Source organism: Ascaphus truei, unplaced genomic scaffold, assembly GCF_040206685.1.
Source record: "Ascaphus truei isolate aAscTru1 unplaced genomic scaffold, aAscTru1.hap1 HAP1_SCAFFOLD_1867, whole genome shotgun sequence".
NCBI classification, from domain to species: Eukaryota; Metazoa; Chordata; class Amphibia; order Anura; family Ascaphidae; genus Ascaphus; species Ascaphus truei.
The window spans coordinates 12,619-40,059 of NW_027454770.1; the positions used below are offsets into that span (position 1 = coordinate 12,619).

The window sequence follows — 27,441 nt, forward strand, 5'->3', positions numbered from 1 at the left end:
GGAAATAAACTTCCCATTTAATCCCATTGAAGACTTCGGCGGTCTCACATTTGAATCTGGTCTGTAACTGTTACGTACGCCCATAAATAAAATAATACTGCAACTTTGGCAACACTTTGCGCGATTATCTCACATTCCGGTGCTGTGTAGCAGAGAGCTTGCTACGCGGGAGCATTAACCGGGATGCACAAAGACGTAGCATATGTGGTAATTACTTTGTGTGGAACATTTATCGCAGGCGCTCCGAAGCTGAATCTCCCTCCCCCACATCAGCAGATAAAACATTTTAGCCATAAATGCAGGTACAAAAAGGACAGGATTTGAGCTGCATCAGGGGATGTTTATTCCCCGTACGCCTCCTTTTGATGCTGTAACGCCGAGTTCTGTCTAAGGTCGAGTCCATAGAAGGACAGGCCGCGCTGAGCCGTGCGGACGCTCCGCGCTGAGCCCCTGCATCCTCAATAAGGATGCCTTGAGAGGGGGCTCACGCGAGCGTCCGCAGGCGTGCTGAGGCGCTGGATTTTTCAGCCGACAGCCAAGCTGTTTTAAAGCGCGCTGTTGGCTGAAAACATCCAATCAGCCTGAGGCAGCATCAACGTCACGGCGCCGTGACGTCAGTGCGTCGCGTGCGATTGGCCCAGCGACGTCACTGCCCCGCCTCCAACCACCTCCCCCCCCGGCTCCCTTCGCGCACGCTGGTTCGCGTCAGCGCGGCTCGGAACTCCTCACCCTAAGCCGGGAGACTGCGGATGTGTGTCAGGGTGAAAGTGTTGCGCTGGCGCGAGAACTTGGTGTGCGCACATGAGCGGTGCAGATCCTGCCAGTCTAGTCTCCAAATGTTAAGTCCCTGACTCTGAAAACCACCAATCATCTCACAGTATTACAATGAACTAAATACACAAAGTGGACGCAGAACGCAGGGCTAAATTGGGCGACACGGGGCGGGATAGGACATGGGAGAACAATGTTCCCAGACTGGGCAAACAATCACTAACAAAACTGCTTTTCTAAAATGACAAAAAATAAGGAATAATAAGAAGGAATTCTCATCAGTTTGTTCCGTCATATTAAAAAAAAACATCAGATTGGTGATGTTACTCTGCACTTCTCAAGATGCTCATCAACAAAAGGTGCTCGCTCCTTTCAATCTGCCGTTCAAGCTGAGATTTCTTGGAGGGGCCATGCAGGAAGTGGAGTATGGCAGATGTTTCTCACAGTAGCTTTAGTTTTATGTAAGCCCCAGCATGTATATGGGTTAGTGCAGCTCTGTCAGCGTGATGGACAGGCACTGTGGTACTTAGACAAAGGAATCCGATTCAGGGCGCAATACTGATTCCTTTTCGAAGGTCGTCACACTGCACCATTCTCCCGTGCTAGCATTCTCTGCCCATGCGCCCGCTCTTCTTATCACCTGTATGGCTGCGGCCACGCTGCCGCTAACCACGCTCATGCTGGAGAGCGGTGACGTCACCAGCTCTCCAAGCATGAGCGCTCGGCTGTCCTAGCTATATCGCAAGCGCGCGCGGGGGGGGGGGAGGGGGGGGGGCGTCGCAGGCAAGCTGAGCGCGCTCAAAAGCCATATTTTTTTGTTTATCTAAGCACCAAGCGTGGGTAAGCGTGTGCCCGCGCGCACAGCGTGAATGGGACGATCCACATTGAGTAAGCTAAGCGCGCTCAGCGCCAGCGGGGACTCAGCCTAATGGTGGATGTATGGGTTAGGTCTCGCTGTCCCATCTTGTAACAGGAGCTCCACGGTTGGCCATATAGCCGAATTTGTTTTCTGCCTTGGAATATTAACCCGTTCCTTGCTGGTCCCACTGGCCAAGTATTTAAAGAAAAACAGTATTTTCTTCTTATAAATAAACAGGTCTCGTTTTACCCAGAATCCTCTTAGGGTCAAGTCCAGGTGTGCTTCAGGTCCAACGGATCATAACCATGCTGATCTTGGGGTGGAAATCTCATGTTTACGGTTGGAGACCATGTTCGATTGATATCTTTCTGCTATTCATAGTATCCTTGTTATATTTCAGACAAATTAAGTTTTAAAGCCGCAATAAACTCCCCCCCCCCCCAACATTAACTAATGTTTTTTAACCTTATATAAACCATAGGGTGCCCCTGAGCTGAACCTCGACACTTAAAACCCCGAGGCCCACCCGATCGCCAAGATATTTCCTCCCAATCAGAAGCTGCAATGTCATCTGACAATAATAGCGTTCTGTTGGCATGGTGCTGCCCAGAATGGTGCTGCCCAGAATGGTGCTGGCCCAGAATGGTGCTGGCCCAGAATGGTGCTGCCCAGAATGGTGCTGGCCCAGAATGGTGCTGCCCAGAATGGTGCTGGCCCAGAATGGTGCTGCCCAGAATGGTGCTGGCCCAGAATGGTGCTGCCCAGAATGGTGCTGCCCAGAATGGTGCTGGCCCAGAATGGTGCTGCCCAGAATGGTGCTGGCCCAGAATGGTGCTGCCCAGAATGGTGCTGGCCCAGAATGGTGCTGCCCAGAATGGTGCTGCCCAGAATGGTGCTGGCCACATTTTTTCTCCTGAACGGTTATTGTAATGGATATTCATATATAAATATCTCAGGAATAGGGGGCACCGTAGTTTGGAGTGCTGCCGTGGACCTGCGGGGGACACCCGTAGCTTGGAGTGCTGCCGTGGACCTGCGGGGGACACCCGTAGCTTGGAGTGCTGCCGTGGACCTGCGGGGGACACCCGTAGCTTGGAGTGCTGCCGTGCACCTGCGGGGGACACCCGTAGCTTGGAGTGCTGCCGTGCACCTGCGGGGGACACCCGTAGTTTGGGGTGCTGCCGTGCACCTGCGGGGGACACCCGTAGCTTGGGGTGCTGCCGTGCACCTGCGGGGGACACCCGTAGTTTGGAGTGCTGCCGTGCACCTGCGGGGGACACCCGTAGCTTGGAGTGCTGCCGTGCACCTGCGGGGGACACCCGTAGCTTGGAGTGCTGCCGTGGACCTGCGGGGGACACCCGTAGTTTGGGGTGCTGCCGTGGACCTGCGGGGGACACCCGTAGCTTGGAGTGCTGCCGTGGACCTGCGGGGGACACCCGTAGCTTGGAGTGCTGCCGTGCACCTGCGGGGGACACCCGTAGCTTGGAGTGCTGCCGTGGACCTGCGGGGGACACCCGTAGTTTGGAGTGCTGCCGTGCACCTGCGGGGGACACCCGTAGCTTGGAGTGCTGCCGTGCACCTGCGGGGGACACCCGTAGTTTGGGGTGCTGCCGTGGACCTGCGGGGGACACCCGTAGCTTGGAGTGCTGCCGTGGACCTGCGGGGGACACCCGTAGCTTGGAGTGCTGCCGTGCACCTGCGGGGGACACCCGTAGCTTGGGGTGCTGCCGTGGACCTGCGGGGGACACCCGTAGTTTGGGGTGCTGCCGTGGACCTGCGGGGGACACCCGTAGTTTGGAGTGCTGCCGTGGACCTGCGGGGGACACCCGTAGCTTGGGGTGCTGCCGTGGACCTGCGGGGGACACCTTGTGTCACATAAGGAGATATATATATAAAAAAAATTGTTTTTAAAAGATCACTTGTGAGCACATTCACATGTCTTATGCTACGGCCCCAGCGCCTGCGCTGCACGCGCGCCTGCTAAGCGGCAGGGGAAAAGACAGGGGGGGGGGCGTGTCAAGTGACGGGGGAGCGGCCATGACATCACCCGGCAGGTTCGCCCTCATTGGCTGCACCGCCGCGGGGCACGGCCTAGCGCTCCGTCACTAGAGCCGATCACAATTTTCATGTATGCCTGAAAACCGCACAGCGCGACGGCTGCCCCTCGCAGCGGACCCAGCCCCAGGTGCTGCAGTAGCCAGCGGGGACCAAGCCTTAGACAGGTCTGCAACCCTGCCTTTCACTGTTATCACCTAGCATACAGTGCTTCCACTGGAGCACGGGATTCTGGGAAATGACATACAAATGAGCAGTGTCACTTTTTGCCTGAAATCCATTTTTACATGGAACCCAGTGTTAACAGCAAGCATTAGCTTATAAGGGTTCCATGTAAAACCTGGCTCTAAGGGAAGGCTGTTTTGGTTCCAGACTCATTATCTGATGTAAGGTCTCTTATGAACCTTTATAAAAGAATCCAGATCCCACTGGCACGGTCCGAATACTACATACGGTCATTCTGTTTAGGGGTTAGTAGTGTCAGGACTCTGAAGTCACCGGTACCTTCCCTCGTGTCCTACACATGGACTACCGCTATAACTGATAACAAACACAGCATTTAGACGCTGTAATGTTATTATTCTAAGAGAAGAAAGTCTTACACACACTATAACATGTTGCTATTGCCCTCCATCCTTCAGATGGGAAAAGAGAAGGTTCCCTTCATTCTGGATACATAGGGCTCTGATCCTGGGGGAGGCGTTTGATTTGGAAGGGAAACAAAACTGTTTAATAAACCTGCTACATTAACGAATGTTTATGCACCAAATGAATGCAAACAAATAGAAGCAAACGGATCACAACAGACTCATTCCAATGATCATCCTCCCGCGGGTAAAATACCCCCCTATTAAACTAGCGGAAAGACGCGGAAACCGCTATAAAGCAACCCAGAGAGAATCATTTCCTAAAAGAAATCAAACGGATAGACACTCGGTGAAAATGACACCCTCTGATCAGAGGGCCTGCCCACCCCCCTCCTGCCCCCACGCCTCCGATCTGTACAGCAGCTTTGTAAATATTTAAGCAGCAATGTTTGGCGTGCGAGTACGCACATCCGTGACTACTCAGACTCCCGTGTCAGTGCGCACGTAGGACCCGACGCTGTGCGTGCAATCAGAGCGCTTTAAAACAAGCCTCCTTTGCCGAGATGTTACATGAGGTTGAAAAAAACATGTCCATCAAGTTCAACCTATGCTAAAATTTAGATGAAAGATACTATAGCCTATATCTATACTTCCTTATTGATCCAGAGGAAGGCAAACAAAACCCCAGTCATATCATCCAATGATATCTCCTAAGGGAAAAATAAATTCCTTCCCGACTCCAAGAATTGCCAATCAGATTACTCCCTGGATCAACATCCTTCCCATGTTTACTTATTTGGTATATCCCTGTATACCTTTCCCATCTAAAAATATGTCCAAACCTTTTTTTGAACAAATCTATTGTATCTGCCATCGGAGTCTCCATGGATAATGAATCCCACACTGTAACTGCCCTTACTGTAAAGAACCCTTTCCTGTGTTGCTGGTGAAATCTCCTTTCCTCCCACCTTAAGGTATGCCCCGCATTGTATGTACTGCCCTTGGGATGAATGTTCTGTACAATACTGGTGAAGTAACGCTCTGCCACATTATTGGGGGAGCAAGCGATGAGAAGGTGAGAAGATGATAACACACACACACACACACACACACACACACACACGTAATTGTCATTTCTACCAAGGGATCGGTGCAGCACTGTTCTGCAGTCTATCGGGAAACAGCAAATACAGTGATCTTCTGCAATGTACTCTATGTTTCTAGCAGGAAAGGTGCCATAGTGCAATGCTCTGCAGGTCACCAGAACCGGGTTGAATTATGGAGAGGTTCTCTGTGTATCACCAACAGTGAAGTTGGCAGGAGTGTGATGTGTGGGGCTCTAGCAATTCATGGGTTAATAAAGTGTTGCACTGCCGGCCGCTAGCAGGAAGGGGAGTATGCTCTGCAGCACTGTAACTGTGTGATGCTCTGCAGCGGTCGGCCAGGGGCTAATGGAGCAGGACCTGCTGATTTGCAAGACACAAACAGAAACAAAACCAGAGTTGTAATCAGTTCTTTATAGAGAAGTGTGGGATAGAGCAGTTGCTCAGCGCCAGTCCTAAGGGGCCACCAACAGGTCAGGTTTTAAGGATATGCCTCCTTCAGTACAGGTGGCTAAATCAGTCCCTGCTTCAGCACAGATGGCTCACTCAGTGGCTCAAAGATTGAGCTTCTGATTAAGCCACCTGTGCTGAAGCTGGGATACCCTGAAAACCTGACCTGTTGATGGCCTTTGACGACTGGAGTTGAGTGACCCTGGGGGTAGAGGTCACAGAATATTTCACATTACGTCCCCGATTCCACCTCCACCACCTCGGCCACCGCGCTGAACCCAAGAGCCTGCGGGACCAGCACCATGTTGGAGCCCGGCTCCCTGTGCAGCAGGTGGTTCTTGTCCTGGCCGGGCCCAGATGGCATCTCCAGCGTGTCCGAGTGCAGGGGGAGCAGCACCGCAGCAGAGCTCAGGAAGGTGCACAGCTCAGAGTTCTCGGTGTAGTCGGCAATCAGCACCCCAGTGGGGTCTTCCGTCACCTCCTCCGAATCCATCATCTGCACCAGCACCAGAGTGTGGTTAGACTCGGAGACGTGCCACGATTCCACCGCGGGACCTGCCGGCACGGGATCCTGCTCGCCGTTCCCGTGGCTCTTCAGGTGCCGCTTCAGGCTATGCTGCAGGGTGTAGCCCATCCCGCACAGCTGGCAGCGGAACGGCTTCTCCTCCAGGTGGGACTTCAGGTGGCGCCGGAGCTTGGTGGCCATCGGGTAGGACTTGCCGCAGTATTGGCACTGGAAGGGGCGCTCGCCGGTGTGCAGGCGCTCGTGTGCACGCAGCGTGTGAGGGTCCTTCAGCGCCTTGCCGCACACTGTGCACAGGTGCATTTCTCCCGTGTGCGAGATCAGGTGACGCCTCAGCTCCGGCAACTGCGGGAAGGCGTCGTCGCAGTACTGGCACTTGTACGGTTTCTCGCCGGTGTGCAGCCGCAGGTGAATCCGCAGGTTGCTCTTCTGACGGAAGCCCTTGCTGCAGTACGGGCAGGTGAACGGCCTCTCTCCTGTGTGCACGCGCATGTGATTGCGCAGCGAGCAGCTGTTGGACAGCTCCTTTTTGCACAGAGGGCACTGGAAGAGGGTCCTGGCGTTCCTGCTAGCAGGTGCGCAGGAGTTCTTGCGGTGAATGAGCAGGGAGGTCCGGCGGTTGAAGCTCTTGCCGCAGTCCTCGCAGCAGAAGGGGCGCAGGCCGGTGTGCAGAACCGCGTGCTCCCGCAGGTCCCGCTGGGTGCCGTACGACTTTTCACAGAGCAAGCACTGGAAGGGACGCAGCCCGCGGTGGGACAGCATGTGAGCCTTGAAGTTCTCCTGCGAGCTGTAGCTTTTGCCACACTCTGTGCACAGGAAGGGCTTGTACCCGGTGTGGGTGAAGCTGTGCTTCTTCAGGTGGCACAGCTGGAGGAATCTTTTGCCGCAGACTTGGCAGCAGAATTTACGTTCCGCCTGTTCTGGGAGCTCCACCTCCTCACACTCTGCTGCCGTCTCCGGAGTGTTCGTCGGTGACCCCATCTCCTGCTTGGAAACCTTTGCCCGGTTCCTACATCTGTCCGTTTCCTTTTCCCCTAGCGAGAGAGGACAGCCACGTTTGGCAGCCTTCCTCGGCGGTTTCTTCTCTGGCAGGAGCTCAGTTGATGCTTTTGCCTCTTCCCCAGCTAAGCCGTCACTTCTTTTTTTACGCTTTCCTCTGGATAATTTGGCTACGGCCCCTTTCGGACACTCCCCTTTCTTAGAAACGTTGCTTTGGTTCTGGAGATTGTTCTTGGCCACGGTTCCAGGATGAGACTTCAAGCTCTCCTCTGTGTCCCAGAGTCTGGTCAGCAGCTCCTGGGAGCATTTGGTGAGTGGCTTTGTTTTTTGGAGGGGGCACTGCTTGACCTCTATGGAAGCACCATCTTCCTTTACAGCACTCACCTCCACTGCACCTGGAAAGAAAAGTACATTGTAAACATGACAAATGGTAGAAATTGTTACATACACAGAACCAGGAACTCTGGACCAACACCCATCATGCAGACCCTGCCCGCATGTCATTTATAGCGCTTACAATCTTATTGTGGCCCTATTTCCCCCAGGACAAGGACAATGAGCACAGGGAGGGACAGAGGGGGCAGAGGGGACAGAGGGACCTTCCATACCGGCCAGTTCTGAACACAAACCCGAGACTTGGGATTCTGTCGTATTACTCTGCACTGAGGTGCGTTTCTGGGACTGTGTGGCTGGCAACTCGCTTCTCACAGGCGTCCGGCTGACGGACAATTTGGATCCTTCTAGTTCTGGTGTGACGGGCGATACAAGTCTCTCTGGGTCCGGTGTCACGGCATCCTCTGGCTGCGGCGTCACCGCGGACACTGCACCCTCTGGCTGCGGTAATAGAACAGGCAGTCCGGTACCATTAGAAATCTCATCATCTTTGGCTCCCGGTGGCAGGTCATTTTCCTCCGTTTCTGGTGTAACTGCTACTGCTGCTCCCTCCAAGGGCGCCAGTGTGACTGGCATTATGACTCCCTGGGGCGCAGTTGTTGCCCGCATTGCATCCCTCACCAGCTCCGGTGCCTCTGGCGTGGAGTCTCTCTCTGCATCCTGTGTGACTGGCACTAGGTTTCCCACAGGCTCCTCGATCTTCTCCTTTTCCTCGGTGCAGACTCCGTGATCCTCCTGGCAAAGCAGAAGCTCCGATCCTGGTTGGATCGAGGTGATAACCTGGAGATACAGAGCCCCGCGGAGGCTGCACAGCCTCACGTTCTGCTCCTTCACACTTCTCTTTACAAACCTGCAAAACATCAAAAGTGAGACGGGACGGGTCCCATGTGCTACACCAAGGACGCAGCTCTGATCCCCCGCACACAATACCAACAAGCACCGGGGTCCGTGCAGCACTTCCGTGGGTAAAGACACAAACAGTAGCAGGAAACACTAGCTGCTGACATCACCGTGCTCTTTAATTAGTGACACTATTACAGGAGTGGTCAACTCCAGTCCTCAAAAGCCATCAACAGGTCAGGTTTTAAGGGTATCCCTGCTTTTGATTGAGCCACCTGTGCTGAAGCTGGGCTTATCCTGAAAACCTGACCTGTTGTGGGTAGATGGGGGGGGGGGGGGTGTACTTGAGGAGTGAGCTACTTGTGCTGAAGCAGGGATACCCTTAACACCTGACCTGTTGGTGGCCCTTGAGGACTGGAGATGCCCACCCCTGCACTATTACATCTAATAAGAACTCTTGCTAATTAATAATAAAAAAAAAAAAAAAAGGATCACAAACAATCATGGACCTGCAGTCCGGGCTTCTACATCCTGCGTTCCCGCTCATCGCTCTCCCATTCTATGGCTCTGCTTATTTCTTTCCCCCATCCCTTATCCAAACTACGGCCCCTATGCAATGCACTGTGAGACCGCCTTGCTTGTGCACAGCGATCGGTGTATCCACGTATGCCCACGTACCTTAGCCAGCTGGCGCTGCTCTCTAGTAACGCTGGGCCGGAGGATAACTTTTCCTGGGAAGACAAATGGGAATAGAACACGAGTGAGAGCTGCGAGTCCTGGCACAGTGGGGACGACACACGCTGTGCGTACTCTGCTCACCTCACTCCCTGAGGAGTCATCTTTACCACCAGGTCCCTGGGGAGGAAGGAGGGATCCAATGTGCAATGCCTCCCCCACGCACCACAACCGCAGACCCTCGTCCTGCGAGAGAGAGGAGCCCAGGGCCAACCCACAGGGCAGGCTGAGCAAAGCCTGCAAGGCAGCATTGTGTGTGCATCCCACGGGCTGGCGGGGCCTGAGGGAGCCCAGTGTATTCATACAGCCTGCAAGGAGAGGAATGCAGGGGCTCAGTAAGCACACTGGGATATAGGATACACACTGAATATGTTCCTTTCAGGGGACTTAATTACATTTGTCCCACCCGGTCTGTCTTTTATTAATGTAGCTCTATATGAGTCTAAAACACAAGATACTGACTGGTGAGGTTTTAAAAGCTCATGGACAAAGGATTGTCGTGTTGGTCAAAAGGTTTCTGAACCTGCAAAGATGGGAAACTTCTTCAGGATGAATACTTCTACAGCCACGCCCTACAAAACAGGAATAAACACACCAGGGCTTGATAATTGGGATCGGGGGATCTGGGCGGGAATTAGAATTAATTAATATTAAGATAACTGGGGGCGAGACGCTGGGAATTATTCGGGCAGGGGCGAGACGCTGGGAATTATTAGGGCAGGGGCGAGACGCTGGGAATTATTAGGGCAGGGGCGAGACGCTGGGAATTATTAGGGCAGGGGCGAGACGCTGGGAATTATTGGGGCAGGGGCGAGACGCTGGGAATTATTGGGGCAGGGGCGAGACGCTGGGAATTATTAGGGCAGGGGAGAGGTGTCGGGAACTATAAAAATTCTAATCCACTTACTATGTCCCACCTTGATTACTGCCATGTCCCCTAGTTGGCATTCCCTTTTTCTGCCTATGTCAACTCCAATCCATCCAAAATGCTGCTGCTGCTAGATTAATCTACCTCACTCACCGTGCCACTTCTGCTGCTCCACTACACATACCCCTACCCTGCCTTCCCATAGTCTCTACCTCACTCACCGCTCCACTTCTACTGCCCCACTACACATACCCCTACCCTACCTTCCCATATCCTCTACCTCATTCACCGCTCCACTACACATATCCTTACCCTGCCTTCCCATAGTCTCTAGAATTACATTTAAAGCGTTAGTAAAGGTCTCAACGACACCCCTCCCCACACACTTACATCTCAGGCCTCACCCCCAAATACATACTTATACACACCCTACGTTCTGCCCACCTTATTACCTCCTCTTACTCCCGCAAGACTTCTCCTGTGCTGCTCCCTCTCTCTAGAATTCCCTACCACACACCATCAGACTCTCCCCCAGCTATCAGAAGTGTAAAAACACCCTGATTGGGGTGAGGGTTGGATATTATTGGGATTGAAATTAGGTGTTGGGTGTAATTGGGGTGAGGGTTGGGTGTTATTTGGATTTGGGGGGAGGTGTTGGGTATTATTGGGATTGGGGTGGGGCCGGGTTAGGTGGGATTAGGGGGGATTGGGGAGAGGTGTTGGGTGTGAGGGTTGGGTGTTATTGGGATTGAGGGGAGGTGTTGGGTATTATTGGGATGAGGTTGGGTGTTATTTGGATTGGGGTGAGGGTTGGGTGTTATTTGGATTGGGGTGAGGGTGGGGTGTCACCTGAATATGTGCCCCCGGTGTTGCCCTCTCCTGCTATCTCCGTCCTCATTTTCTGTTGGAATACAACAGGAAGTAATTCTCCGGTTCAGCGTGCTACATGGAGCATGTAACACCGGAAGAGCAGCACACACAAATGCCATCCCCCGGGAACAACCTACAGACACAAGAGTTCCGCCTCATCCCCTGTTGTAAAGAACAGCGGCCATAATGAGCTGGAATGTGTGCGGCTGGGGACAATACAGGAGACTCTTCTAAGCTTTATGTTCTAGGATCAGAGTAATAATAGGGATAAACAGAGCCAACTCACCCCTTAGGTGTATGTCTTTATTTATACAGTGCCATTAATGTACACAGCGCTTCACAGCAGTAATACACGTGACAATCATGTAAGTAACAAATAATATAAATAACACATAAAGGGGAGAAGTGCTTCAGACATAAAAGTAACATTTAGGAAAAGGAGTCCCTGCCCCGAGGAGCTTACAATCTAATTGGTAGATAGGAAGAACGTACAGAGACAGTAAGAGGGCGTTCTGGTAAGTGCGTCTGCAGGGGGCCAAGTTATATGTATTATGTGTATAGTATTAGCCACAGAGCTACTCATATGCTTCGTTAAGTAGGTGGGTCTTAAATGTGGATAGAGAGGGTGCTAGTTGGATATTGACGGGGAAGGGCATTCCAGAGGTGTGGGGCAGTCAGTGAGAAAGGTTTAAGGCGGGAGAGGGCTTTAGATACAAAGGGGGTAGAGAAGAGACATCCTTGAGCAGAAGGCGTTAGAGAGACCCAGTGGTTCTCCGCTTTTTAAATTATGTGCTAAATAAAGTTACTTTTTTCTATGTTGTGCTCCCCAACCCCATTCTTTGTGGTTTTTGGCTGTGCTCCGCTGTTCCTGTGTTCTTGGTACTCTCTTGGCAGGTAGCACGCTTGTACCTACCTCCAGCAGCCACCCAGCTTGAGAGGATCCTCTTCAACCAAGTTTATATTTTGGGATTGCTGTGCGTGTTCCCGCGGGTGGCTTGACAGATCTCCGGGACCACTGTTCATTCGGTGGTCTCTGGGGTCTGTTCTGAGTGACGCCGCGTGTGGTACCTGCCAGACACCTAAGCGACCCCCTGATTCTTTTATTATTGCCACAGTGGACAATATCACAGAGAGCATGTGCAGTGCACACCATATGATATATATATATATATATATATTATTGCTGACCTGAGGAAGAGAGGAAAACTCTCGAAAGCTTGTCCTATGACATACATTGTAGTCCAAATATAAAGGTATCACCTAATACTTAAGTACTCATTTATTCTGCACTATCGCAACTGGACTAACACGGCTATTTCCGTATATATATATATATATATATATATATATATATATAATCAAAAAATAAATAGATGATACCGTATATATATATATATATATATATATATATATATATATATATATTGAGGAAGAGAGAACTCTCGAAAGCTTGTCCTATGACATAAATTGTTCATTGAGAGTTACCTCTCGTTTTCAAGTATGTCCTGGGCATAGCGTTAAGATGACAAATAATACATGGCTACAAATAGTTACATAAGTGAACAGGGTATACATTATATACAAGACATTGCATGCACAGTTAAAGAAAATATATATTATAGGCGTATGTTACAGTTACTATATATAGTCTCAAGGCTTGCTGTATCAACAAGGGAGGGCCTTTTATTTAATGTGATTGATGAACATTCGTTCACTGAAATATTTTGCTGTGGATCTTGTTGGTCCGACCACGGACTTGTTCCATTATAACAGGGGAGAGACATTCTGCAAAAACAAAGTCGGCCCCATTGACTATAGGTGCAATATATACATTTACTTATTAGTATCATTGTTGTGTTTTAACTGGAAAATTAAGGGTTTTTTTTAAATACCCTGCCAGTGTGTGCGCCTGCTTCCCACTTTCCCTGAGCTGGGAACTGACAGGGGTAAAGTGGCACTTAGAAGGGGTATTTATAGTACAGGTTGGGAAAGCCATGTTTAGATGGTCAGGGGTCACCCCAATATGTGAGCATTATATCAGAGGTACATATATTTCTATTATCATTATTAATGTAACTGTGTGGGATGATGGGCCCGGGTCACGTAGCGAGCGGCAGGGCTCTGCACAGCACCTCCATGGACTCACTCCTAGGCAGAAAACTACATATCCCGTGAAACCTTGCGAAACAGGGCGGAAATTACGTCAACCCTCCCCCCTCCGACGCTTCCTGGAATGCTGACAGGAAGTGGTCGCTGGCAGGAGGCGGGCGGTGTTGCCATGGCGACTTGGCTTCTCTTTCCGCCCAGTACCCGGATATTTTGTGCCCGGGACCCGACGGCAGGAGATCAGGTGTAAGCGCGCCCCGGTAACACGTCACGGGGTGAGAGGGGGCGCTGGGGCGCGCATACGTCATCATTTAAAGTGATAGGCTATGACGTCATCAGGCGGTCTCTTTTTCCTTTGGAGTTCCCTCATTGGAGGGCTGTCTCTTTTTCCTTTGGAGTTCTATCTCACTGGAGGGCTGTCTCTTTTTTCCTTCGAAGTTCTCTCATTGGAGGGCTGTCTCTTTTTTTCCTTTGGAGTTCTCTCTCATTGGAGGGCTGTCTCTTTTTTTCCTTTTGGAGTCCTCGCTCTCATTGGAGGGCTGTGTCTCTTTTTTTCCTTTGGAGTGCTCTCTAGCAGAGGGTCTCTTTGAAAGGCCACATGAACAGTCTCATTGAACTCTCTCTTTAGAATATTCTACCTGCATTCACCTTTCTGTTTCCTTGAGTCTGTGTGCTCCCAAGGGGGGCCTGATTGGTTTGGGGGGAGGGGTGCTTCCAGGGGGGCTTGTTGGTTTGGGGGGAGGGGTGCTTCCAGGGGGGCTTGTTGGTTTGGGGGGGGGGGGGTGGTCCTGGTGAAGACATGGTGTGTCCCACTGCCACTCCGGAGAAGGAAACCTTTATCACTTCTCATGCCATTATTTCCGTCCCAATGAATCGGGTGTGTGGGTTGCAGCTGTTCGCTAGTAGAGTCTGCTGCTGGATCTCTGTTATTCAAGGAGAGCGCCAACCCCCCTTAAACCCTCGTACTATTAATGCTATGGTACATGAAAGGAGACCCACTAATCAGCCTCCTAGGTTGAAGGTCTTGGGTTTGAGGTTAAATCATAGCTGAGAGTGCATTTTAGGCCTGGTTTTATCAGCACGGAGATGCCTGATCCAACCATTGCCCTCTTTGTACACACGCCGGGCGCTGCGCCAGCTAAGTGATCGTTACCTTTGTGTCCCTAGCACTTGATGCAGAGCGGCACCTTTGTTCAGCTTTTACGCTCCTGTGGTGCTACGTGGCAGAATATAGGCCTGGTTTCTCTTGCTGTGTATAAGAGACCTTTAAAACCACCAAATTGGGTACAAAAAACCCTTTTACTTGCCGACTGCAAACTTCAGTTAGGCAGAATAGCCACCCGGACCTAGCATATACTTAGTGGTTTTCTTATTTGCTTGTTTGATTACGGTGACTACCTCTTCTTGTCAGCATAGGGCAATAGGGGCAGCACACACGGCAAAGAGTCGTGCCGGGGTTTCAGATAGATATAGTAATGCAGGCGTGGCTATTGTTAGGAGACCTGGAAAGGGGGTACAGAAAATACTTTTGAGACACAGAGTCCAGATACAAAATACACCAGTGCTTCCCGTATTACTCCCCTCACAACCTCCTGTCTATAAGGTGCCTGGTGCATATAGCCTTTTACTATTAAACTCCTGCTCCTCCAGGTGTAGGGATATTTATTTCTTATTTTCATATAGTGCCTTTTTAATTGCAAAGCAAATTGCATTGCAGTTCCAGAGACATCCGTGCTGCCTCCTCTGGCCTGGAATCCTAGCAGGGTGTCTGCATGTCTGGTTCCAAAGCGGAGGGGGTAAGAAAGGAACATTATTATTGCATTCACCTTTGTACAGGTAAGTAAGCGGAGGCACAGGGACATGCATAGGCTGGCTGAAGTTTTAGTGTCATTGTGAGCAGCCCCGGTTAGAATGAAAGCCTTGTTGCAGGGCCATCAGGCGGTTTTTATGTCGCTCTCTAAGCCTTCTGAAGCAGTGCCGCCTCTGGTGATGTATCTTTCTCCTCCCAGATACCAGGATGGCATCAGATCCCCTGTCAGACCTTCACGATGACTTGGATAAGGACGACACCAACCAGTCCCTGGACCAGCTAAAACTGGCCTCGCTGGATGACAAAAACTGGCCGTCGGACGATGTGCAGGATTACCCGAAGTCAGGTGCTTACTGTCCCTATGTCTGGGGTAGGAGGGTGTTATCTACGTAAAAAGCTAGCTGTGCTATACAAGAACTTATTATTATTATCTTGGACCTGTGCTGTCATTTGCGCTACTTGCAGTGTCGAGCTGCAGTATGATGAGACTTCTCAGGAATTCTTGTTTTGATTAAGAAAGGTCCCAATCCACGATAATCAAAACCTAGAGGACTTGGTCTCAGCACATTGCAGCCTCTCTGCGTTTCTGGAGAGAGCTATGATCTCTTGATTTTGTGTTGTATGTATATATATATCTATATCACACTGTAATAAATATATTACAATATCCGTCATTTTCATTGCATCAGTTGATCTTCTAGGAAAACTGATTGTCTGCGTTGCACACAGAGAGAAACACGACTGCGTCTCTGTGCAGTGGGGCACACAATAATAACATACATTGTACTGTAACCGTGACGGTTGTGCTTGTCTGTTCTTTATGCAGTTGATGACTCCAAAGTTTCCCCAGACCCCGCCACCCACCTGCGCTGGGACCACCCTTACTATGACATTGCTCGGCACCAGATTGTGGAGGTGGCAGGTGAGGATCTTTGCTCCACCGTCTATTCTCGCTCGGGTGCAATAAGTGAGGGGTTATGTATAAGTGAGGGGTTATGTTGTGTGATCTCCATGCAGCTGCTGAGCCTGCCGTTGTTGTGTTTGGAGCGACGCCCCAGTTTGGGATGATTAATACATTAAGTGCAGGCGTTCTAGTTAAGTGCCTTTTTAGATTCAGTGTCTCAGGTGCGCTAACACAAGGATCACAATACACACTTACACAACTTTGCACCAGTTTCCCAACACTTTTGCTCCATTTGCACTGTAGGGCTTTTTCTGGGGTGGTTTCAGGAGGAGCGGGTATAAAAGGAAATCAGCAGTTTTTCTTTGTATCGGGTAAATCTGTCATGTATAATAATAATACATTTATTTCATATAGCGCTTTTCTCCCAGTGGGACAAAGCACGTCACAATTACAGTATAACGCGCAGTACGCAGCACACAGGAATGTTACAGGCACAGGTCCCTGCCCCGTGGAGCTTACAATCTATGTTTTTGGTGCCTGAGGCACAGGGAGATAAAGTGACTTGCCCAAGGTCACAAGGAGCCGACACCGGGAATTGCACCAGGCTCCCCTGCTTCACACACCGTGTCGGTGTTATCAGTCAGGGCCTTGACTCGCTCAGCCTCTTCTTGTTTAGGGGGCGGTAGCCTCTAGTCTTAAGAAATCTGAGTCACGTGTATAAAAAAAAAACCCCAAGACTAATATGTTTCACGTGTGTGCCGCTGAAGGAAGTGAGAGCGGTTGTGGTACTGCTGCTCTGTTCTGATTTGTGAGCATCTCTGGTAGTCAGAGCCTCCCAATCTCGCTGGGAGAGCACCGTGCGTGTTCCATACGTGTGCTAGAGTCCAAGTCATGGTTTGCACTCTCTTCCAGGGAGGAACACGCATATCTAAATCTAGCAAGAAAGAGGTCTGCAGCTTTCCATTTCCTGCTGCGCTTGTGCGCCCTCTGGCCTATAATCCCGTAAGGGGGTTAAGCTTTAGCATAGGGCTGGCCACCTCCAGTCCCCAAGGGCCACCAACAGGTCAGGGTTTCAGGATATCCCTGCTTCAGCACGGTGCAGTCATATTGATTGATACCCCTGTGCTGAAGCAGGGATATCCTGACAACCTAACATGTTGGTGGCCCTTGAGAACTGGAGTTGGCCGCCCCTGCTTAAGCACATCCTAACTTCCGCTAATTTTGAGTGGGAGTTGGGTCGTGTTAAACCGTGGCGCCGTTTAGTAAATACGGGACTCTGTGTCTTCCAAGATCATCATCAACCCGGGCCCCCTCCCGGCATCCTTTCTCTCTGATCCCCGCTCTCCTCTAACACATGGTTTGGGTTTGTTTTTCCCGACCTGCTTTTGCTGGGGATGCATGATAAGACATTTCTGGCATACTTTGCATGGTGTGTCATGTTTGCTGCCACTCTCGGATTGCGGAGGTTCCCGGAGCACGTCGTTTAGCAATGAACCTTCAGCAAACCCTTCACACGCGACATCTCCGAGGGAGGAAAACTCTCTGCTCTGCACGTTGTATGTTTTATTTTACCGAAGCATGTAATCCGCATTAAGTTGATTGATATCACAATCTCTACGTAACATGTTGGTTTCTCTTTTTGTGAAGTGGTGGATTCACATGCAGTAGCTTCCCTGCAGAGGGGGTAGAGGCGAAGGAAGGAAGGCAGGGGTGCTCAAGTGCAGTCAAGACCCCCTCCCCCTTACCCCCCCAACAGGTCAGGATATCCCTGCTTCAGTTTAGGTGGCTCAATCTGACACTGCTTCAGCACAGGTGGCTCGGGCTTCGACTAAGCCCCTGGTTGAGCCACCTGTGCTGAAGCTGGGATATCCTGAAACCCTGACCTGTGGGGTCTTGAGGACTGGAGTCAAGCCCCCCTGTATGAAGGGAATGCAAACATTATTGGGTTAGACCTCCAGACTAAATGCTAAATATGAAATGAATCGAAGCATCTAATAGGGCAGGGGTGCGCAAACTGGGGGGGGGGGTTTCTGGGGGGGCGGGTACGACGCTTACACAGGCCACGCGCTCTTCCCCAAAGCATTTAAATTAAATGCCGGGGGAGCATGTGCAAGGCCTCTAACTCCCTTACCTTGTCGCTGGCAGCTTCTGGCAACATGGGGTCACGTGACGTCAGAATGCCAGAGACAAAGTGAGGGGGGAGCAGGCATGGGGGCGCTGTAATAGGGACTGAGGGGTTACAGCGAGGGGCGCTTTTAGAATTTTCCGTCCCATAGGCAATTACCGTTTTGCCGCCCTGGCGGCGCGTTTCCATGACAATGGGACGCCATGGTGACGTGATGCTGCAGGAGGAAATAGGAGACCTTTACAGGAGCCCCACGCTCTCCCCCGGCAATCGGTTTAATTGTTGTGGGAAAGAGCTTTGTAATCGCAGTACCGGCCCTTCCAAAATGTGTCCGGCCTACGCCCAAACACGGGCCGGTTACAGCAGGCGGAGGTGGCCATTGTGGTTCCTATTTGCTGTTCATTTCTGTATTTGTATTTTGCTGCTTGCGGTGCGAGGGCAGCAATATGGACTGTCGTGTTTTCCAGCGTATTCTCTTTGATTACACTAATAATGTATTTTCTGTAAGCTGCCTTGAAAGTTGATAATGAAACGGAATTGAATGTAATCATCATTGCATTTGAGCGATACAACGGCATGAGTTTAAAGTAGAAGCTGTTGAAGTTTTATTTGAAGTGGGTCACATTAAAAATGTCTGCACCCAGCGGCTTTTCTCCCTGACTCCCAGACTGATTGATTGTTATCCCGAACCGATAGAAATGGACAGAGACGTACTGCTCAGAAAGTGCGAGGATCTTTCACAGACACACGTCGGTTGTGTGTGTGTCCCCTCCCTTTTAGAGGTTATTAATAGCTTTGTTTTCTCTTGTTCTCAAAGGATTGCTGATAAGTCATTTCTCACAACCTCCGGCTGCTGGGAGCCTGTAGATAGTCCTTCTAGGGAAGCATGCAAGATAAAGCAGACGTAGCGCTCTTATAAAAACCCCTCCTCGGATCTCTCCGCCTCCATGCCCATTTTATTGCAAACACCCTATGCCTCGGACCCTCCACTTTCCCATAGTCACAGCTTGCCCCTTCCTGTAGGATTTGTGCCCGTTAGCAGAGGATATCCTACTCGCAGCCTCAATGGGCTTCCTATGGGAGGGATCCACATTCTTCATGAGAACATCTCCTTGCTGGCGTTGTTATACGCCCCTTACTGGCGTTGTTATACGCCCCTTGCTGGCGTTGTTATACGCCCCTTGCTGGCGTTGTTATACGCCCCTTGCTGGCGTTGTTATACGCCCCTTGCTGGCGTTGTTATACGCCCCTTGCTGGCGTTGTTATACGCCCCTTGCTGGCGTTGTTATATGCCCCTTGCTGGCGTTGGTATAAGCTGCCTGAATTAGCTGCGTGTCCTGGCTGTGCGTGTCACAGGATAGAAGCAGCAGCCTTCTGAGAAGGTGAAACAAAGACACGTACATTGGGTTCCTTTTTTATTCAAAGCTAAATTGGATGAGATGTTTATATTGATCTAGACCAACAAAGAAACACCATAACATGGCTGTCAGTAATGTTTTATACATGAGAACTCCTCCCTGACTCCAGCAAGTGATGGATGTATAATCAGATCGGCCCCTGGATTTATAATCCACTGATTCTTTGTACTTTCTTTACTAAGAGGCTGCCTGATCTCTCCTTTAATGTACGCACTGTACCCGCCATGCTGGTAGCCACACCTGAGAGCTACGGAACATGTTGTGTGATGGCTCAGCTGGGTCAGGCGTACATGGGCCAGTGGTGTATCGAGGGGGCGGCTCTGAAAATATCATCTGTTACTTTATTAAAACCTTGTTGTGTGATGGCATAAGAAGTCTTGTGGCGGCCTCCAGTGATCTCTGACCTATTGGTGGTTTACACAGACCGGTGCAGGCCAGATGTGTCCTGGGTTAAAGGTAGAGGTGTAGAGCGTGTAACTGCCCTACCTCTCCAGGCTGCTCCGTAGCACATGTACATGCAGTAACAGGACTTGTATGACTATAGAAGACAAACAGTCACGCCAGGGGTCTATGGTTAAGGGGGTCTATTATAAAGTCAACGTTCTGGGCCTTTTCCAGGACGATCAGTAACAGACCTGAGTAAAGGCACCGAAACATTTATTATAAAGCCAATCACCGTGACCAAAGCACCCTGGACTGACTGTTTGTTTGACTTCTATTGTTATATCTTCGTGGTGTGTGGTGTGTGGTGTGTGTGTGTCTCAGAGGGAACTAACACAGAAATCCTGACCTCTGAGCTGTAACATGTTCTCCTCTCCATGTCTGGCCTTATATCCTATATCCCAGGGATTCTCAACTCCAATCTTCAAACTCCCCCAACCCTCCCCCCCCCCCAACAGGACAGGGTTTCAGGATGAAAATAAATGACTGTTTCTTTTTGTTCTTTGAATACCATAGGATCCTTGTGTGAAAATACAGATCCCGACACAGGTTTTTTGCGTCCCCATATGTTTATTCCTGCGGCATTTTACAATACCAGGCTTGAGTTGGTACAGGAATAAGATGTTATAGACAGAGAGCAGTGTATTTGGTTACTTATTTCTTTCTGCTCTGAGGTAATTTTCCTCGAGCGTGGCTTTTTCTAACTATAAACTAACCTGTTCATTTTAGGCTTGTTAGTACGGAGACACGAAGCATATATCCGATATTGAAGGTGGTATATGCGCTGTCAGTGTTCCGGACCTGCACTAACTCCGGTATACAGCCACAAACGCCAGGAGAATGGGTGTCATTTTGCAGCGTGTGAATCCTTGTCTCAGCATTTTCACAGAGCATGCAGAATGAACCCTTTACATGGCTTCTTCAGTGAAGCTGACCTTTGTACCCCAAAAATCTATCTACACCGGATATCCCAGCTTCAGCACGGGTGGCTCAGTCAAAAACTGCGCCTCTGATTGAGCCACCTGTTCTGAAGCGGGGATGTCCTGAAATCCTGACTCGTTGGGAGGTTTGAGAACTGGAGTTGCCCGCCCCTGCCATATTCCATCAATGTCTCCTCTCCTCAGGCGATGACAAGTATGGGCGTAAGGTCGTGCTGTTCAATGCCTGCCGTCTGCCTCCGTATCACGAACTCGACCACATCAAACTCCTGGAGTGAGTACCGCGCCTCCCCTCTCCCCGCCCGTCACATACCGGGTCCTGCAGCCCCACACTGTGTGACATACACTTCCAGTCACCAAATAAGTCTGATGCATAATTGTGACTCTGGGACAGGGGTGGTCCAGTCGTGGAGGGCCGCCAACAGGTCAGGTTTTCAGAATATCCCTGCTTCAGCACAGGTGTATCAGTCATAATGACGTTGCCCTCCCCTGCTCTGGGGGTCTATTTGTGTGTAAAGCAACACCAGATTTGTTGTGTGTGTGTGTGTGTGTCCTTTGCATGCGATTATTGGCTGCATTATGAAGACATTGCAGAATTCCCTGTGTAATCGGCAGAGCATGCTTAACCCCCGGTAGCCCACCGGAGACCATGTGATGGTCACTGCTCTGTGACATGGCCTCTCTGTCCCCACAGGTACCTGAAGCACACACTGGATCAGTACGTGGAGAGCGATTACACTTTGGTTTACCTGCACTACGGCCTGACCAGTCAGAACAAGCCTTCCTTGGGGTGGCTGAGAGATGCCTACCGAGAGTTTGACCGCAAGTAAGATCACCTACTCCCGCCCTCCCCTCCCCCCCTTGTCCTGGAGGGCCGGCTCACACCTGCGGTCACCTCTTACCTTTCCAAGGATACAGATGCATGAAAAGTATTGCAGATGTGTGCGTTTTCCAGCGGAGTAGAAACGCTTTTGCAAAATGTACCCGAGTCCGTCCTGCTCTGAACTCCCAACTTGGCCCTTTCTCTGCCAGTGCTCGACCCCGAGTTGCAGGCCTCTGACAGTCACGGGGTTAATACGTTTGAGGCCTCTCTGCCCCGCTGTTTGTGTTCAGTTTTCACTGACTCTTGTTCGTCTTAAGTGGTAAACACCTTTTACAAACGCCTCTTGTCTGCAATGCGTTGCAGGCCCTCTGGCAGTGACAGGGTTAATCCAGGGGGATCCAGAACTCCAGTCCTCAAGAACCCCCCCCCCCCCCCAACAGGTCAGGTTTCAGGATGTCCTAGCTTTAGCACAGGTGGATCAATCAGTGGCTCAGTCTTTGACTGTCACCTGTGCTGAAGCGGGGAAATCCTGAAGCCTGACCTGGTGGGGGGGGGGAGGGAGAGTCTTGAGGAGTGGAGTTGAGCATCCCCTGGGTTAAGCAGGACTTGGAGTTAATCGTCCTGCCGAGAGGCTTTAGGGGGAAGATCGATGGTGTTTTGCAGTGCGAGCTGCAGGGGTTCCAGGCTCTTACCCTCGGAGGGCCACTGTTTTCAGTAACCAAACTGGCCCCTTCACCTTATGCTCCCGCCCACCAGCTGAGAGCTGCGGGGAACGTCTTCCTTCTGTGCCGATCAGTTTCTCTCCCATCTCCCTCGTTCTTTCCCCATTCCTCACTTCTCTTCCTCGTTTCCCTCCCAGATACAAGAAGAACATCAAGGCTCTTTACATCGTCCATCCTACCATGTTTATCAAGACCCTGCTGATCCTGTTTAAACCCCTCATCAGGTAGGCAGGAGGGGGGTAGAAGGGGTGACGGCGGCGGTGCCTCTTCCATGCAGCCGGGGGACCCAAACCTCGGTGTGTAAGGGACATTTTTATATTGTTCCTTTCCATAAAAACGGGGCGGAGGATTTCTAATCCCAGGGACATGTTGCGCTCAGAAGATTAATGTCGTCCAACGCTCCCATGATTTATTGTATTACTAGCTGGTATACCCGGATTAAAATTTCCCGCTCCCTCCTCTCTTTCCCTCCCCCCTCCCCCCCCCCCGCCCAGCTCCGGCGGCCCCCTTCCCCACCCCCTGAGGTGGCAGTGCCCGGAGGCGCAGTGGTGGTGGGGGTGGGATTGGCGCGGAGGGGAGATAGTGCGGGGGTGGTGAGGAGGAGAATGGCCGGTGGAGGTGACGTGTTGCCCCCCCCCCCCCCCCTCCACGGCGCTCCCGGTCACCGCTGAGTGTGGCTAGGCGTGGGGTGAGGGGGAGGTTACCTGCAGTGAGGAGGAGTACCGGGCAAGTGAGGAGTATTGAAGATTGCCTGTGAGCCCCTGTGTGTGACGTCAGCCCACTGTGACGTCACAAACCCCGCCCCTCAGCCAATGGGAGAGCTTGCCAGCGAGGAGCGGCCAACCAATCAGAAAACGCACAACACCACAAACAATTCACTTTTATAGATTAATAATAAAATAATATTGTGTATATATCACTGGTGCTGCACACAGGACTGTACAGTCCCTAGAAGTAACTGCCCCAAGGAGATGACCGTGTAAACTTGTGTTTGAGGCACAGGGAGATAAAGTGACTTGGCCAAAGTCACAAGGAGCTCGTTGTTATAAGGGCATGGTGTCACTCCTTCTCTAGGTAACCAATCTCCTAAAGCGCCCATTACAGTAACCTCCCTGACCCACATTTACACCCGCCGATGCCCGTGTGGTGCCGTTCTCTCTGCCTCCCCTGTGTTCTGTGGATGTCCACTTTACATGTCTGCGGCACGTGGACCATGTCTGCGGCACGTGGACCATGTCTGCTGCACGGGGACCATGTCTGCTGCACGGGGACCATGTCTGCGGCACGTGGACCATGTCTGCGGCACGTGGACCATGTCTGCGGCACGTGGACCATGTCTGCGGCACGTGGACCATGTCTGCGGCACGTGGACCATGTCTCCTCAGCTGCAGAATAACTGCACCTTCCTTTCCCTCAGCTTCAAGTTCGGACGGAAGATTTTCTACGCAAACTATCTGAGTGACCTGGAGGAGCACATGAAGCTGGAGCAGCTGGGAGTCCCGAAAGAAATACTCAAGTAATGGCACTGGGGGGGGACGCAAATCCTCCAGTACTGACACTGGGGAGACGCACATCCTCCAGTACTGACACTGGGGAGACGCACATCCTCCAGTACTGACACTGGGGAGACGCACATCCTCCAGTACTGGCACTGGGGAGACGCACATCCTCCAGTACTGACACTGGGGGGGGACGCACATCCTCCAGTACTGACACTGGGGAGACGCACATCCTCCAGTACTGACACTGGGGAGACGCACATCCTCCAGTACTGACACTGGGGGAGACGCACATCCTCCAGTACTGACACTGGGGAGACGCACATCCTCCAGTACTGACACTGGGGAGACGCACATCCTCCAGTACTGACACTGGGGGAGACGCACATCCTCCAGTACTGACACTGGGGAGACGCACATCCTCCAGTACTGACACTGGGGGAGACGCACATCCTCCAGTACTGACACTGGGGGAGACGCACATCCTCCAGTACTGACACTGGGGAGACGCACATCCTCCAGTACTGACACTGGGGAGACGCACATCCTCCAGTACTGACACTGGGGAGACGCAAATCCTCCAGTACTGACACTGGGGGAGACGCACATCCTCCAGTACTGACACTGGGGGAGACGCACATCCTCCAGTACTGACACTGGGGGAGACGCACATCCTCCAGTACTGACACTGGGGGAGACGCACATCCTCCAGTACTGACACTGGGGAGACGCAAATCCTCCAGTACTGACACTGGGGGAGACGCACATCCTCCAGTACTGACACTGGGGGAGACGCACATCCTCCAGTACTGACACTGGGGAGACGCACATCCTCCAGTACTGACACTGGGGGGGGACGCACATCCTCCAGTACTGACACTGGGGGAGACGCAAATCCTCCAGTACTGACACTGGGGGAGACGCACATCCTCCAGTACTGACACTGGGGGGAGACGCACATCCTCCAGTACTGACACTGGGGGAGACGCACATCCTCCAGTACTGACACTGGGGGAGACGCACATCCTCCAGTACTGACACTGGGGAGACGCAAATCCTCCAGTACTGACACTGGGGAGACGCTCATCCTCCAGTACTGACACTGGGGAGACGCACATCCTCCAGTACTGACACTGGGGAGACGCACATCCTCCAGTACTGGCACTGGGGGAGACGCACATCCTCCAGTACTGACACTGGGGAGACGCACATCCTCCAGTACTGACACTGGGGAGACGCTCATCCTCCAGTACTGACACTGGGGAGACGCACATCCTCCAGTACTGACACTGGGGAGACGCACATCCTCCAGTACTGGCACTGGGGGAGACGCACATCCTCCAGTACTGACACTGGGGAGACGCACATCCTCCAGTACTGACACTGGGGAGACGCTCATCCTCCAGTACTGATACTGGGGGAGACGCACATCCTCCACTACTGACACTGGGGAGACGCACATCCTCCAGTACTGACACTGGGGGGGGACGCACATCCTCCAGTACTGACACTGGGGGAGATGCAAATCCTCCAGTACTGACACTGGGGGAGACGCACATCCTCCAGTACTGACACTGGGGGGAGACGCACATCCTCCAGTACTGACACTGGGGGAGACGCACATCCTCCAGTACTGACACTGGGGGAGACGCACATCCTCCAGTACTGACACTGGGGAGACGCAAATCCTCCAGTACTGACACTGGGGAGACGCTCATCCTCCAGTACTGACACTGGGGAGACGCACATCCTCCAGTACTGACACTGGGGAGACGCAAATCCTCCAGTACTGACACTGGGGAGACGCAAATCCTCCAGTACTGACACTGGGGAGACGCACATCCTCCAGTACTGACACTGGGGAGACGCACATCCTCCAGTACTGACACTGGGGAGACGCAAATCCTCCAGTACTGACACTGGGGAGACGCTCATCCTCCAGTACTGACACTGGGGAGACGCACATCCTCCAGTACTGACACTGGGGAGACGCAAATCCTCCAGTACTGACACTGGGGAGACGCAAATCCTCCAGTACTGACACTGGGGAGACGCACATCCTCCAGTACTGACACTGGGGAGACGCACATCCTCCAGTACTGACACTGGGGAGACGCACATCCTCCAGTACTGACACTGGGGAGACGCACATCCTCCAGTACTGACACTGGGGAGACGCACATCCTCCAGTACTGACACTGGGGAGACGCACATCCTCCAGTACTGACAGTGGGGAGACGCACATCCTCCAGTACTGACACTGGGGAGACGCACATCCTCCAGTACTGACACTGGGGAGACGCACATCCTCCAGTACTGACACTGGGGAGACGCACATCCTCCAGTACTGACACTGGGGGGAGACGCACATCCTCCAGTACTGACACTGGGGGAGACGCACATCCTCCAGTACTGACACTTTGGAGACGCAAATCCTCCAGTACTGACACTGGGGAGACGCACATCCTCCAGTACTGGCACTGGGGAGACGCACATCCTCCAGTACTGACACTGGGGAGACGCTCATCCTCCAGTACTGACACTGGGGAGACGCACATCCTCCAGTACTGACACTGGGGAGACGCACATCCTCCAGTACTGACACTGGGGAGACGCAAATCCTCCAGTACTGACACTGGGGAGACGCTCATCCTCCAGTACTGACACTGGGGAGACGCACATCCTCCAGTACTGACACTGGGGGAGACGCACATCCTCCAGTACTGACACTGGGGAGACGCACATCCTCCAGTACTGATACTGGGGGAGACGCACATCCTCCAGTACTGGCACTGGGGGAGACGCACATCCTCCAGTACTGGCACTGGGGGAGACGCACATCCTCCAGTACTGACACTGGGGAGACGCACATCCTCCAGTACTGACACTGGGGAGACGCACATCCTCCAGTACTGACACTGGGGAGACGCACATCCTCCAGTACTGACACTGGGGGAGACGCACATCCTCCAGTACTGACACTGGGGGGGGGGACGCACATCCTCCAGTACTGACACTGGGGGGGGGGACGCACATCCTCCAGTACTGACACTGGGGGGGGGGGACGCACATCCTCCAGTACTGACACTGGGGGGGGGGACGCACATCCTCCAGTACTGACACTGGGGGGGGGGACGCACATCCTCCAGTACTGACACTGGGGGAGACGCACATCCTCCAGTACTGACACTGGGGAGACGCACATCCTCCAGTACTGACACTGGGGAGACGCACATCCTCCAGTACTGACACTGGGGAGACGCACATCCTCCAGTACTGACACTGGGGGAGACGCACATCCTCCAGTACTGACACTGGGGGGGGGACGCAAATCCTCCAGTACTGACACTGGGGGAGACGCACATCCTCCAGTACTGACACTGGGGGGGGGGACGCACATCCTCCAGTACTGACACTGGGGGAGACGCACATCCTCCAGTACTGACACTGGGGGGGGGACGCACATCCTCCAGTACTGACACTGGGGGGGGGGACGCAAATCCTCCAGTACTGACACTGGGGGGGGGACGCAAATCCTCCAGTACTGACACTGGGGGAGACGCACATCCTCCAGTACTGACACTGGGGGGGGGGACGCACAT

General features: G+C 52.2%; 2 protein-coding genes across 7 annotated transcripts; one reads left to right on the forward strand and one right to left on the reverse strand.

Moving 5' to 3' along the window:
- Nucleotides 1-5,774: 5,774 nt before the first annotated feature.
- On the reverse strand, nucleotides 5,775-11,153 carry ZNF408 (zinc finger protein 408). Of its 4 annotated transcripts, none has more exons than XM_075582081.1 (6): nucleotides 11,033-11,121; nucleotides 9,839-9,887; nucleotides 9,400-9,623; nucleotides 9,259-9,311; nucleotides 7,956-8,590; nucleotides 5,775-7,742 (listed from the first exon to the last, which is right to left on the reverse strand). In XM_075582081.1, exons 3-6 carry the CDS (start codon nucleotides 9,616-9,618, stop codon nucleotides 6,058-6,060), a joined length of 2,592 nt encoding a protein of 863 aa, XP_075438196.1. In that variant the 5' UTR covers nucleotides 9,619-9,623; nucleotides 9,839-9,887; nucleotides 11,033-11,121; the 3' UTR covers nucleotides 5,775-6,057. The 4 variants fall into 4 exon arrangements, with proteins under 4 accessions (XP_075438196.1, XP_075438197.1, XP_075438195.1 ...); XM_075582082.1 differs by having other exon boundaries at nucleotides 9,778-9,887; XM_075582080.1 differs by lacking the exon at nucleotides 9,839-9,887 and having other exon boundaries at nucleotides 7,977-8,590; nucleotides 11,033-11,153.
- A 2,124-nt stretch (nucleotides 11,154-13,277) lies between these two features.
- LOC142477020 (rho GTPase-activating protein 1-like) lies at nucleotides 13,278-23,874 on the forward strand. Of its 3 annotated transcripts, none has more exons than XM_075582084.1 (7): nucleotides 13,278-13,419; nucleotides 15,169-15,315; nucleotides 15,796-15,891; nucleotides 20,982-21,069; nucleotides 21,490-21,621; nucleotides 22,478-22,564; nucleotides 23,758-23,874. In XM_075582084.1, the coding sequence occupies exons 2-7, from the start codon at nucleotides 15,177-15,179 to the stop codon at nucleotides 23,858-23,860; spliced, it is 645 nt and encodes a 214-aa protein (XP_075438199.1). In that variant the 5' UTR covers nucleotides 13,278-13,419; nucleotides 15,169-15,176; the 3' UTR covers nucleotides 23,861-23,874. The 3 variants fall into 3 exon arrangements, with proteins under 3 accessions (XP_075438199.1, XP_075438201.1, XP_075438198.1); XM_075582086.1 differs by having other exon boundaries at nucleotides 13,288-13,405; XM_075582083.1 differs by having other exon boundaries at nucleotides 13,291-13,434.
- The last annotated feature ends 3,567 nt before the right edge of the window (nucleotides 23,875-27,441 follow it).

What these genes read in the sequence shown, in the direction of transcription:
- ZNF408 (XM_075582079.1), bottom strand. Translation starts at nt 11,081, where the DNA reads ATGAGGACGGAGATAGCAGGAGAGGGCAACACCGGGGGCACATATTCA. An exon ending in CACCGGGGGCACATATTCAG is followed by an intron (nt 9,624 to 11,032) that starts GTGACACCCCAC and finishes CTCTCCTTGCAG; the next exon opens with GCTGTATGAATACACTGGGC. An exon ending in ATGACTCCTCAGGGAGTGAG is followed by an intron (nt 9,312 to 9,399) that starts GTGAGCAGAGTA and finishes TTGTCTTCCCAG; the next exon opens with GAAAAGTTATCCTCCGGCCC.
- LOC142477020 (XM_075582084.1), top strand. Translation starts at nt 15,177, where the DNA reads ATGGCATCAGATCCCCTGTCAGACCTTCACGATGACTTGGATAAGGAC. An exon ending in TACCGAGAGTTTGACCGCAA is followed by an intron (nt 21,622 to 22,477) that starts GTAAGATCACCT and finishes TTTCCCTCCCAG; the next exon opens with ATACAAGAAGAACATCAAGG. An exon ending in CTGTTTAAACCCCTCATCAG is followed by an intron (nt 22,565 to 23,757) that starts GTAGGCAGGAGG and finishes CCTTTCCCTCAG; the next exon opens with CTTCAAGTTCGGACGGAAGA.